At 34.7% G+C, this 14,264-nt stretch overlaps 1 protein-coding gene across 2 annotated transcripts in view; it reads left to right on the plus strand.

The window, feature by feature from the left end:
• Nucleotides 1-13,184, plus strand: part of GABRA2 (gamma-aminobutyric acid type A receptor subunit alpha2) — a 129,496-nt gene extending 116,312 nt beyond the window's left edge. Inside the window, exons 10-11 of one of the 2 annotated variants that reach the window (XM_070505956.1) lie at nucleotides 5,160-5,339; nucleotides 11,017-13,178. In XM_070505956.1, coding sequence (XP_070362057.1) covers nucleotides 5,160-5,339; nucleotides 11,017-11,313 — 477 coding nt within the window. In that variant the 3' untranslated portion in view covers nucleotides 11,314-13,178. Of the gene's footprint in view, nucleotides 1-5,159; nucleotides 5,340-11,016 lie in introns of both variants that reach the window. The other variant, XM_014857141.3, reaches the window with a different exon arrangement.
• The last annotated feature ends 1,080 nt before the right edge of the window (nucleotides 13,185-14,264 follow it).

The raw sequence follows: 14,264 nt of genomic DNA on the forward strand, positions 1-14,264 counted from the left end.
GAGAGATTTGGAAAAAAAGTGGGCATTAACTTTACCTTACATAATTATAGGAATTATAATTGTATAATTATATCTGTTAGAGAATTTCAGGCGCTATTAGTGGCTTGAGTTACTCCTCACCTACCGCCATCTCTGTTGCCTGGATATAAAAGCCCGGGCAGCATTGTTCTCTCTCCCATGTTGTATGGAATAAGTAGGTAGGTGCTAGAATGCCTAGAAATTTCTGGTTGCTCATGTAGTCTATAGGAGAAAAGTTATTTGTTTTTAAGATTAACTTCTTTGGGATTTATTGGTGTCCATTTTTAGGATTCAAGTACTAAAGCTAGTGGGAGTTCTATGCACTGATATAATAACTGTTCCCTTTCTTATTCTTTAGATTATTATTCATCTGCCTTAAGAGGATGTTTTGAATACTGTAGATCACGAGATATGAAGTATTCTTGATAATAGTAAAAAGTTCTACTTAGACGGGCTCTTCTTAACAAAATATCTACCTAAATACTTCTTCTGTTAAATTTGGAATAACATACTTGCTCATTTTATTTCTTTTCAGTTATTTCAGTATCAGTGTTTCTTTCTCATTTTTTGACCATATTGCAGTTTAAGCATGCAAGCAGTTGATGTTATAGTTTAAAAGTTTGCTCTTTTTCCCTAATTTTGTAAACATAGAACTTTTAATAAGAGTGCTGGTTTATTTCATTTTATAAGCTATGTTTTGCATACTAACAGCCAATGAGTAAATAGGAAAGGGAATCTGATTAATTTTCTATGCTTAACTTAGGCTATTTCAGCATTTCCATTACATTTTATTGTTGATTTATGTTTTCATTCCCCAAATAGTGTACTGCTTTTTCATTACTATGTATGCAATTACTTCTTTTTAGTTATATTAGTTACACATGCACTTTCATACTAACATTTTTTTGAAGATAAAATGCTAGATAGTTTTTTTGTAAATATGTCACAAAAGACAAATAGTGGTTTGTGGTATAAATGCCCCATATAGAGATTTATTGATATTTTGTTTTTTAGTGCTATGAGGGTGCCAGTCAAATTGATGTTTTGATTTGGCATATCAAATAATATGCCTTCTCAATCCCTGAACTTGGAAAATAAAAGTACCTATGGGCGCAAAAACCACATTCTTGCTAATGCATTCTAAAAGCAATAAGCTACTATTGATGAATACTAGATTTAAGGCTACCCACCTATCAACTCACATGTAGTGAAGATGAATCTAGGTTGAAATCATTGACATTCCAGCCGAATTTGCAGGAAAACAACTAACAAAGTTTATATGATTTCAGTTCTAAGTGGTTCAAGTTCAGTGGTTAAGTTGAAGGGAACATTACACCAGGCATGTTGCTTGTTCTTATGTACTTTTCCAGAGCTAGAGTCCCAAGCACAGCGCCAGGGGCTTAGTAGGCACTTCAGAAATTTCTGTTGAATAAATGAATTTCTGATATTAAATCTGGCAATGTAATACCAGTAAGAAGATTTCTTTGCTGTCATGAAAGGCTTTTAAAACTTGACAGTGATGAATTTATCACTGGATACTCAACCCAATTTCATGATTCAAATGAATTTTGGGAGGTTTTTTCTAAACCTACATTGGAAATATCCAGGTTCTTAGAACTGAAAGGAAATCAGGTAGAGTGCCCAAAACAAGTGCATCTGCCTGACAAATATTTCAGTGCTATCTACCTCTGCTTTAGTGTTCCTGAGATTCAGTTTTTAAGTGGAGAATGTAATTTTCTTGAAATACAGAGTTTTTGTCTACAGGCCACATTGGCGTCCTTTCAGTTTAACCAAACTGGCAGAAGTCTTCTGCTTTTGAAGTTAGTAAACCTGAGTAAATGCAGTTAAATTATCTGTCAATCTAAAGAACATATGAAAAGTTCCTAATAATTTGTAAACTGACCATTATTAATTTGCCTCATGAGAATACCCACTTAGAGGTACATATCAATACTATATGTTTGCAAAAAACAAATATGTATGTATTTAACATATAGTTTACATGTAGATTGTGCTCTGATGATCTTTAAAGTTAGTTTTTGCAAATAAATAAATAAATCCACTCAATTTATATTCAAGCTACATTTGAGTCCTCTACTAGAAGACAAAGCCTACTGTGATCTTGGACAACATTTTATACTACTTTTAGCCTCAGGTGTGAAATTAGACAACATAACCTTATCATTCTGAAAACGTAGTGCTGCATCAAATTTTTATGCCCTTGCGTATACAAAACTGTCTATTTATGCAAACCCCCAATTTCTCGGGAAACCTCCCTCATACTCAGTGTTTTTCCACTTGCCAAAGACTAATTCTTTCATTCCACCTCTTGATCTCCTTTCTTCTTGTTCCTTTTTCAACCTTGAACCATCAGTTATTATTTTCTGATTTCTTCAAAGCCATCTTCTCCTTTTCAACTGTCTCCTTCCTTTCAGATTATGAAGATGCTTAATTTACCATGAAGGCAAAAACAAAACTCTCTCCAGATCCTATGTCATCCATTCCCCCACCCTCAGATTCTACCCTCTTTTTCTCCAGTCGAGCTTTTTGAAAGCATTGCTTACAATGTTTGTATTCTCACTTTCAATTTAATTCTCAACCCACTGTAATCTGATTTCCTTTCCATTTAATTGTCCTGTAACTGAAGGGCACCAATAATGTCCATATTTTCAAATCAGATAATAATTTTCCATTTTTCTCAAGGGATCCCTGTTGAACCCAGTGCATATCCAGAACCCATTTCAGGCCCACGTCAGCAACTCTTTTTCTCTCTTTAAAACAGGCCTTAGCATATCGACTTCCTTCCCTCAAATCCTGGCAGCTGCCACTATTCATTCTATTTTTTGAGATTCACTGCCTGAGTTCACAGTGGATGCAGTCTCCCTAGCATCTGCTCTTGTTTATCTCCAAAGACAGTCATTTGGCTTTATTTTATGTTGTTTTTGTTTTTACTATTCACTATGTGTTCTCACTTTAAGGGTTTTGTGAACAATATTTGTAAGAATGTCTGCAGCAGTAAGCACACTGTCCACTCGTTTACTGTCCCCAAATAGATAATCCCTCCTCATCCTCAGCATGAATATCAATCCTCCAGAAATTCCTTGCTCCTCCTTCAAGTGATTAGATCCCTTCGTAAGTTTGTATAGTTCCCTGCTCTTTTGCATTAGACCCTGTATCACAGTTTGTAATTGCATATTCATGTCTCAGCTCCTTCACTGATCATCCTAACACTGACCATGGTTATCTTAATAAATCGTTTATCCCTGGCCCTTTGCACAGGGCCTTGTGTATATTAGTTATTCAATAAATATGGTGCAAATTAATGAAGTAGAAGCAAATCAAGTCTACAACCCACACCTTTATCTTTCCTTCTGCAGTTATTATCTATACGTGTATCCCCATACCTTTCTTTTAACTTCCAGGATCATATATCCAACCTGTTCTTAGGCGTTTATGCATGAATATAACATCTCAATCTTTACAGATCTTTAGAAAAAGATGAAAAAAGAAACAGAAATAAAACATTCTAAATAGACTTTATATCTTTCCCTTGCCCATGCCTATTTTTTCATCTATACCTCAGTCCATGGCAAAACCTAACCTCACATATCAACAACGTGGAAGTACCCTTTAACATCTAACCAGTCATCAAACGGTGTCCATTCTCCCACTTATATTTCATACACTATGCCCTCATTACTTCTCATTGTTTTTAATCTCTTTATTCCTCCTTATCTCTGATCACGTCTCCCTCTAATCCATCCTCTACATTAGTGCCAGTTATCTTTCTAAAACAGAAATGTGACCATTTAACTTTTCAGCTCTTCAATGAATTGTTGAAGGCAGTTCTTCAAGCAACTTGGCTAGTATGGTCCAAGTATATAGCTTTCTCATATATATGTTTACATGACGAATAATAAGGATATTTTTTGTTATTTATTTTACACTTCCTACTTTGTGCCTGGGAATATATCCATGTTGGAAATGAGGAAATCTAGGATTAGTCAAATAAGGTTACCTGCTCAGGATCACACATCTAATTAGTGATGTATCCAAGATTGGACAAAGATCCATGCTTTTATTCTTCCTCCAGCCATTACAGACCTCTCCAAATATGCATGCCTCTACACATCTCTATGACATTAGATGTGCTGATCCCTCTTGCTAAAATGCCTTCTTCTTCCTTCCCTAACTGATGGACTCCTACTTACTTCTGAAGATCCATCTGATTTTATTTAATCTCGAAACTTTCCATATGAATCTAATTGCCAACCCCCATTATGCTTGTGCAGTACCTGGCACAAATTCCTTTCATGTAACCTCGTTAAATTTTACTTTTGTTGTAAATAATTCTGTTTCAAACAGTAGATTACATATTCTAAGAGGATAATGGTTTTGTTGTATTAGTCATTTTCTCTGCCATTACCTAACATAGCATTTAGCATATAGTTTATTTGAATTAAATTTAAAAAATAAATAAACTCAATCTCTTGAGATTGTTTCCATTTCTAAATCTGAGTCAGTGGTTCTACCTCGGCCAAGAAAACCTATACTTTGGAAGGAAACTAGATATTAAATTACTTAAAACAGAGACATAGTAATAGAATATCCAAAATAACATGAACTGTGCCATTTTTTTGTGATTCACTCCATGCAATTCATAGAAAACATCACATTTCAAGTGTTTTTATTCATTTATTTGCATTATGTTAACATCCTGCCTTGTTCCAAAAGCATTTCAGGCAGTTTACCAAAAGAATGCATGTACTTAAGTTATTATAAAATAAAATATAAACAGAAGTCGGAAATATGAATAAAGGAAAATAGATTGCAAGTATGCCCACCATTGGAGCCAGAACATTAACTGTAGTCCATAGCTAGAGAAGTTGAACTTCAAATTCTGAGCTTCTTGGCTAAGCTCAGAATAAACCTTAGGGTGGGGGTGGGGGGGAGTTATTTTTCTTTAATCAAAAAATGGAAGCATAAATTTCCTCAGAGAAAATATTTTCCTACACTGAATTGTCTTCTTTAAGACAATATCGTATGGATTTTATATTAGAGAAAGCTGGATACTGTTACAAGTAATGTCAAAATTTTCCCAATAAACGCAGTAATGAATTTCATATTGATGTTTCTTGTAGTCCCCTTCAATAAAAGCTGAAGGCATTACATTAACATACAACTCAGTGAAGGCACTTCTTCAAGGAGCTAAGCTAATATGGTTCAAGTGTATAGCTTTCTCATGGCCCAATTTAATCCAAGAAAAGACTTTAGAGTACTTAGAGAAGTGGATGGACTGTATAAGCTTCAAACAATCATCTGTAAGTATCCCTTTCTTCAGTTAGGATGGTTAGCCCACAGTTAATAGCGTTATCTGACCAGGGAGCATGTTGTTGTTTTACAGGTAATGAGCTTTCTGGAAGCCACAGTGACTGTAAAAAAGCAACATGGTATACAGAAAGAGCATAGATTTGCCACTTTGGAGACTGGAGGTTTTCTCCAAAGTCTGTTATATTTAGTGTTATATTTATGAGAGCTCCATTTCTTTATTCTGATGGACAATCTCTGAGATCCTTTCCACCTCCAAAACCATGTGATCGTTATTTTTATTTATATGCCAGGTCACTTTGACTGATAGGTATCTATATTTTATCTAGAGCATTTCCTCACGTTATTAACACACTATTTTATCAAATACCCTTAGGAAGCCAAGATTGGTTTGCCACTGCAGAGTAAGACATTTTGATTTCTGTGATCAAATTTTACAGACTTGAAGTTTTTAAGTATATATTCAGATACTCTAATAAAGTAATAACCTCAGAATATTCTGAATCTTATAAAACATCACTTAAAAATAGAAGTTTTGGGGCCAGCCCTGGTGGCCTAGTGGTTAAGTTTGGTGTGCTCTCCTTCAGTGGCCTGGGTTCGATTCCTGGGTGTGGGCCTACACCACTTGTCTGTCAGTGGCTATGCTGTCGCAGCAACTCACATACAAAAAGAGGAAGATTGGCAATAGATGCTAACTCAGGGGGAATCTTCCTCAGCAAAAAAAAAAAAAAATAGAATGCTTAATTAATGTGGGTTATATTTCCTTTTCATTCTACTTCAATAACAACATCAACAAATCCTATAGCAGCATAATTTACTCTTTTTTCCCCAGATAATTTATAAAAATACATCATTTACTGATTTTGTATATAGCCATATTTTTCCCCTCCCCACTTATATGAGTCTTAGTCATAAGTAAAACAATTTCCACAAACAGGTGGAAGTTCCACAAGCATTGTTTTTTAGTTGAGCTTATTTTAATATTTCCCAGTCTGACATCTATAGATGGTGAAATTGAGGACTTTCAGGATAATTACATAACAGAATTGTAGGCCACACTATTGGAATCTGTTTCTATTAATGTAATAAATACTTATATTCTATAAAATACTTTATATGTTTATATATTATAAGAATTTATATATATATATATTATCATAGTAATCATTCTGGTACATGTCATTCACTTATCATGAAGCAAACATCTTTTTGAGCTTGCTCTGTGCCAGGAACTGTGCTAGAAGCTCTGCAGTGTACACTCTATGCTTTCAAGGAGCTTACAATCAAGTGGAGGAAAAAAGAAGTGAAGAAAAGTTTATGTGCCATTATAGAGACAAGCACCATGGTGCTGTGGAAACACATGGAAGGGGTACTTGCTGTAGTAGGAAGTGATGCCTCAATAGATGTGATTTTGGGCTGAGTCAGTGTAAAAGAGGTCTGTCTAAGGGACCAATGTGGTTTGATTACTAGTTTCTGGCTCAATTCTGGTATCATTCACAGGTAGGGAATACAAGAGGGTGAACAGGTTTAGGTCGGGAGTGAAAGTGACTTGAGTTCATTTCTGAATATTTTGTATTTTAATTACCTGTGGGATATGTAGGTGGAGAAAACTAGTGAAACATGGTAGGAATTCTGGTGAGAGATATTATATCAGTCACACATGAAGAGGTAGCAAAAGTCGTAAGAGTCACTTAAAATTAATAGAAAATAGTGCTGGTTTGCCTTCATTTCCCCCATTCTTCTTCCACTTGATTTCACTCTTCACATTTAACATTGTTTTCTTTACTTGTATTTTCAATCATACCTGGCCTTGTTCTTCAAAAGATATGAAGCAGCCTACCAAAGAGCCTTAAAGTAGAAACACGGAATGATAAAATTAAACTGTGAGAAACTAGATAGTAAGAAGTATCAGAGCTTGCCTAGTTCTCAAAAGAAAAAAAAAACTACATAGGGACATGGGCATTAAAAAAATTATCTCATGGCAGTTTGTACAGTTAATTCAAAATAGACTTTCTTGGACTATTTCTCTTCAAGAGTCTGAAGGTCTGAGGGTAAGCCAAGAGTTACACTAAATTATGTAAAATTAGTCTGGAGGGGTCAAATCATGTGGCCCAGGTATCCAGCCTGCTGATGTTCTGTCTTGATCAGAGGCTTGCATGATATTCGAAGAAGAATTTATAACATAATGTCTATCAACTTGGTTCTTTTTAATAGAAGATAATATTGAACAGGGCAAGGGTAATATCTTCTCGAAATGGCCTAGAGTACGGATATTCTTTGGTACTATCACTAGCAGATCTACGTCTTACAAAGAGCAGTAATAAAATATTATATGGACTAATCTATAGACTCTGCTTTTGTAGATTTTAGAATTGTAAGTCAGCAGAATTTTTCTCTATATACATGATTTTAATTTTAAGTAGATAGGAATAATTTGCTTTACTCTAGATTTGTGATAACTGTTTTCAAATGAACTGAGGGGAATTATTTTATCCTTTAAAAGAAAACTTTGTAAGATTTTGAGCCAGAAAGTCTTTACTGGGTTATGGGGTGGATTTGAGAAGATTTAGTACCATGGGGGTGAGCTCTTTTTCATTCAATGAATTGGTAAGAAATTATAGGTGCCAACCACTGGGTTTTGACTGAAGATAGTACTCCTTGCTATTGTATTTTTGCTTGCTACTCATTCTGAAAATAGTCATTTCCAGGTTCCAAGGGAGCATCTTAAAACCAAAACCATCATCTTGGCAAGTACTGAGACAACCTCTGAAGTTATACTAATAGCCAGATATTGAACCATACTTTGAACAATGAAGAAAAAAAAGATGAAATTTTGCCCTTTGTAGCTTAGTCAATGAAAGTTACAAGCATATGTTGGAATGATTTTAACACTGCATATTATAGTGTCCACAGTGTTGGGATGAAACAAAAAACACAAACATTCAAATAGGAGGGCTGCTATTTGGCTAGTGCATACTGGTACAGCCCTTCTGACTATTTACAGCTGATGTCCATTTGGATTGGTCAGAGTATCTGTTGTGATTTAACAAACTCTAGAGGAGTTTGTTAACAAACTCTAGAGTTTAACAAACACCTGTGTGTTTATGTACAAGTGAAAGGTATTCAAGTGGGAGGCAGGAAGGGTGTTGGTAAGAGTTAATACAGAGTGTCTATCTGTAGACCCCTCTTGCCACAAAAGACATTTACATTTTATATTTCTTTGTCTAAATGTCTAGTCCTTACACCATAACTGCTGACCCAACTTAAATGTCCCTCTCTATGAAACCTTTCTTGAGCTCCTCCACACGATGTTTATGTCTTCTTCCAAAGATATAAAGTATATTATCTATACTTCTTGTACACCAGTAATCATTGTCTCGCTTGTAATAATCATCACTACTTTCTACTAAGAGACTATGAGTATACATTCGTTCATTTGATTCTCACAAAAGTTCAATATGGCTTTGGTATAATTAGCTCCCTTTTTTCAAACTGGAAGCTGAAGCAAGGAGAGGTTAAGAAACATTTCCAAGGTCCAAATTCTCTATAAGTGCAATTTGAAATCATTTTAAATGATGTTTCAGTATAATTGAAATAATAACAATACAAACACTTTACGTTACATACTTTTTGGGCTAAAGAGTCCTTTGAAAATATTGACCTAGTGATATAAGCTTCAATTGGAATATTTTAAGAAAAAGTATTCCCGGGTTTCAAACAAGTTTCTCAGAGAAGAATCACATAGCATGGTGTTTAAAGAGATTCAGAAGTCACCCACATCTGAGTTTATCTACTTTTTTAGCCACTCAGTAGACAGGAGACCTGGTCATGTCATGAAACCTCTTTAGCCTTCATTTCTGAATTTGTACCATAGGCTTAACAATAGAACTTACTTCCAGTAGTGAAGTTTTTCACAACTGACACCCTCAGGCTTAACACTCAATGTGATACATCTTAGCGCTTGGAAGGTGTTAGCCATCATCTCCTTACCATTTATACACTTGGAGATTACCTTCCATTTGTAACATGGTTACTACACATGTCGTTACTGAAGGAAACCTGTTTTATAGCTTTTGTAAAGTTACAAATGGTAGTCCCTCACCCCTTTTCCTTTTATACTCCAGCCAAGGCTGGAAGACTGCCTCATCAGCAAGGGAAAGACGAGAGGGAGAAACCCAATGCAGGTGAAGGACAGGAAATCGCTTTCATATCTTATTTTACTTGAACATTTTGAGAATTCTTGGTTCAAATTAACTGATACTCAGAATTCTGTTCTAGACCAATTGGTCCTCTAAATCTGTTGATTTATGCTGTTCACTATTTTGTATAATTCATTGCCAGCTTATTTTGTTTGCATTTAGATAACCAAAAATATGTTTCTATTAGCATAGAAATGCAGGTAAATACTACTTATACTTTCAGGTTTCATTAATTCAGCTACATATTATGTGACTACCTCATGGAAGGCATCATGCTAAGTGCTAAGGTTGTAGTGGTGAACAAGACAGAAGTAGCACCAGCCTTTATTAAACTTAGATTCTAAAGAGAGAGGAAGATGTCAATCAAATAATCACACAACAAAAGAAAGACTTTACACATTTTGAAACATGCCATGATGAAAGTAAACTGCGTGCTATGAAAGAGCACATATGGGAAGCAAGGATTATGATAGCTAAGTGGTTAGGAAAGGCCTTTCTGAGGAAATGACATTTGAACCAAGACCAAAATCTGAGAGGGTGGAGGGAAGGCATTCCAGGCTGAGGAAGTAGCATGGCCAAAGGCACCAAACAAGGAAGTATTCTGAAAACTGAAGTTATTTGAGTGGGACTGGTATATAACGAACAAAAAAAAGAAGCCACGGTAAGAAGTACTGATTTTATTCTAAGTTCCATGAGAGAGTATTTAAGAGATTTAAGCAGAGAAGTAACATGATCCCATTTATGTCTTAAAAATTCCCTTTGGCTATAGTGTGACTAACAATTAGATGAAGTCAAGCCAAACTGGGAGAGCACAAAGGAATATTGCTTGGTCCAGGCAGGAGATGATTGTGATCCAGACTAGAGTGGGTGAGAACGGAACTGGGGAATATACAGAGAACCAGGTTGTGGATGAGCTAGGCAAAAATCCAAAAGTTTGTATTTCATCTTCTTTCTATGTTGTTAGTATTTATTATACTGCCATCTGTATATGGTTACTATTTCCCACTATCTGAGTAAAGCATTGCTGTATGATTTTGACATGAAAGCGGAAATCCTGTTATCAAATTAAAGAAGTTAAATTTCTTCATTCAGAAGATGAGATTATTCATTGTAGTTGATCATTCCTCTTGTTAAAATATTTCTACATTTCATTTATTCATCCACTCATTCATTCAAAAAATATTTGAGTGACTTGTAAGAGTCAAAACTGTTGCGTCATTTATTAAAGTTGTATTTTTTATTGTTTCCCATGTAAACAACAAAAAAATGATCCTCTAGGAAAATGGTACCATCGATTTTTACCTTGGGGGTTTCCTCAGCCTCGTGGTTTTATTTATTTCCTTAAATTCTTTCTTTCTAATGGATAATAATGTTTATCAAGATACTTTTCTTCAGAATTTGAGCTGGAGTTCAGAAAATATTAAGTAGCGGTTTCACCCCACATTCTGTTAATTCTTGTATTTTTCAATAGAAAAAAGAAAAAACTTCTGTCATGATACAGAACAATGCGTATGCGGTGGCTGTTGCCAACTATGCCCCGAATCTTTCCAAGGACCCAGTTCTCTCCACCATCTCCAAGAGTGCAACCACGCCAGAACCCAACAAGAAGCCAGAAAACAAGCCAGCGGAAGCCAAGAAAACCTTCAACAGTGTTAGCAAAATTGACAGAATGTCTAGAATAGTTTTCCCAGTTTTGTTTGGTACATTTAACTTAGTTTACTGGGCTACGTATTTAAACAGAGAACCTGTATTAGGGGTCAGTCCTTGAATCTAGACACAGGTTATCTTTTGGATGTATAGCAACGTTAAACTTGATTTGTTTTGCTATGTACAGTCTGACTAATAACTGCTAATTTGTGAACCAACATGTACAGTATGTATATAGCGATGTAGCTTACCAGTAGACCTCTAATGGAGACAGGCATTTGCTAACTCTTGGAACTACAAGCAAGAAAGCACCCCATGCCCAAAGAACCATTGCCTTTTTTGAAGATTTACCCTAGGAACTGGTTTGAAGTGGAATTCAGATGACCTGATTTATTTCCTATACCACACTTTATGGAGCCTTTTGATTTAGGTCTTACATAAGAGTATTTTCTACTGTGGCCTAACTGTAATTGTAAAATAACATTGTCATTCCAACATGAATTCTCCTAAGTAACAGAACCTAGTATCTGGACCATCAGTTCCCTTCCTGAGTGCTCAGAACCCCTGCTAGTGTAATTGGAAGCTTAGCACACCTCAGAAGAAAAACTAGAGATTTGAAATCAGCTTTTAATTACTCTGTATAGTATCTATAGCCATGTACATATTACAGCATGACTAGCTCAAATAATTCGAGTCACCCCTGACAGGATGTTAATTATGCCTAGAATTTAATAACTATCAGAATGTTGTGGCCATTACATTTTTAGCATCAATTTATTTGAACGTAATAATTGAAATCCTACCGATTATTTTAATCATTGAAAACTACCTTAAATTAAAAAAAAAAAGACAATAATGGATCTTATTCTTTCCAGGTATGTGTTGTGTTGAAATTGCTCAGCTAAATTTTCTTGGTGCTGGAGCCTGGAAAAGTATCCAGTTTGGCTGCTGTGGAGCAACATTCATATTGGACTAGAAAATTGTGCCAAAAACTCCCACTGATGAGAATTCATAGGTGTCACAGAATATGGATAAGCACTTATATGATTCTCTTCTTTCCTGTTTACTGCAAATTCTGCCTTAAGGCTTCTTTTCATCAGGACTCAGAAGCCACTAATTACAAAGGAAAGGGCCATTAATTGGCACATTTTTCTGTCTGGAAAGCAGCTCTCTCAGATAAGAATTAATGTAAATCTGCTTTTGTAAATTGCAACTTTAAATTTCGCTGACTCAAATTTACAACAGCTTTGTATACTAGAAGAGGTTTTGGTAAGAGTTGAACATTTTTAAACTGAAGCTTTGAAGCATCACCAATGGATTGTGGATTAGTTCACATGCACAAACGTAAACACACACACATATAATTAGCTAAATTAGAACACACACATACCAACATGTAGCTAAATTGGAAACCACAATTTTCAATTTTATATAATTACTAATGGGAAAAATTAATTTTCTTTTAATCTTTAAAAAATACTCTTTATGTTTCGGTTTATGCCCCTGAAATATGTTAACAAAAGTTAACAATTGTGTCTTATGCCTAGATTCAGCATTTTTGGCAAACTTAAAATTCTTTTGACTCACATATACATTAGCAGTTATTAGTTGACTTTTACTAATAGATACACCTTTATGATGGTGTTTTTGTAGAAATATAAGTAGTCAAATAGTGGCATTTCTTGCAGTTTTGTACAGTATTTCAGTATAGTGCATAAATAGGTATGTTCATAAAATCAATAAAAAGAGTATCTTATGGAAATAAGCAAAATCACAACAAAAATTGCTATTTCTTTGCCTCGTTTAAATTTTATTTTTTCATTTTCTTTGTTTTAGTGTGACTCTATTATGTGCTCTGCATGATTGTATTAATTCCAAGGTCACAAATGCATCTTATTAACAGAATTTGCTGTGAAGACAGCCTTGACATTAAAAATTCCCTCCCACAAGGTAATCCATCATCCTTAATAAAATAAAATTGTTACGTAAGCCAATAAATGTATTTCTTTAATTCCCTTCCAAGAACACCTTCTTTGTCATCTACATAGTTTTAAAATGTGCACTTTATTCAGACATTGAAGTGGAAGATATCCTATTTTCTTACATATTTAAATATAGCGTAGCTCTTCTGTGTAGTTCAGGAAAGTGTGCAAGTCTAAGAAGGTACACGATGCCTGATGGTGAGCAATACAAATGCTTTGTGTGGTATATGTTATCAGACACTTTGAAATTTTGTTCTTATAAGTTCTGCATTGCCCTCTTAATGTCTGACTATAAACTATAAATTTATAAATATGTAGATATGTAAAAATAGCTGTAAATAACAGTTTCTGTAAGACAACAGGAAAGACTCACCTATGCCTTTGGCAAGGGCCGCACTTACATTGATGGCACCAGTTTTATTAAAAGTTATGGTAGATTGACCAGAAATGTGATCATTTTTGTTACGCTTATTTATATTTTCACTTGTTAAAATCTTATGTGAGCCTAATGACATCCTGACAGTTCGTATTTTCTGATAATGTGGACGAAGATTTTCTGTTATTTCTCTCACTCTGGTGTATGTTTTAGACACTTCTTAATCTTTTACTTTAGATAAATCAGAGGGACTTTTGGTCTTGCTGGAGAGGAGGTATGCTGCATGGAAAAGGATTTTAAATTATAAAACCATAGTCTTTATAATTATTCTTTCTTCCATAAACCATTTAAAAAACGAAAAATAAAAGTGACATGGATTTATTAATAAAATTAATTTTTCAGGAAACACATTTTTAGTAGACTAACAGTGGTCTCTTTTGCCCATAATGTTATGGCAAGTTTATGCAGTTGTACATGGACATAGTTATGGTATGTACAGAATGTAGATAAATACATGTACATATATAAAGATATAATCTCATTGTTGTATAGCTACTGCTCCGATTCAGCTAATATTTGTTCAACAAATATTTTTTACCTCCTACTATATGCCATCCCATGGGGATGGTGTTAATACCATTCATATCACACCCACAGAATTTAGTTGAAAATTAAAGTGCATCTCATTCTGATAAAGACTTAAAATCAAAGACT

The sequence above is a fragment of the Equus asinus genome, chromosome 3 (genome assembly GCF_041296235.1).
Source record: "Equus asinus isolate D_3611 breed Donkey chromosome 3, EquAss-T2T_v2, whole genome shotgun sequence".
Taxonomy (NCBI): Eukaryota; Metazoa; Chordata; class Mammalia; order Perissodactyla; family Equidae; genus Equus; species Equus asinus.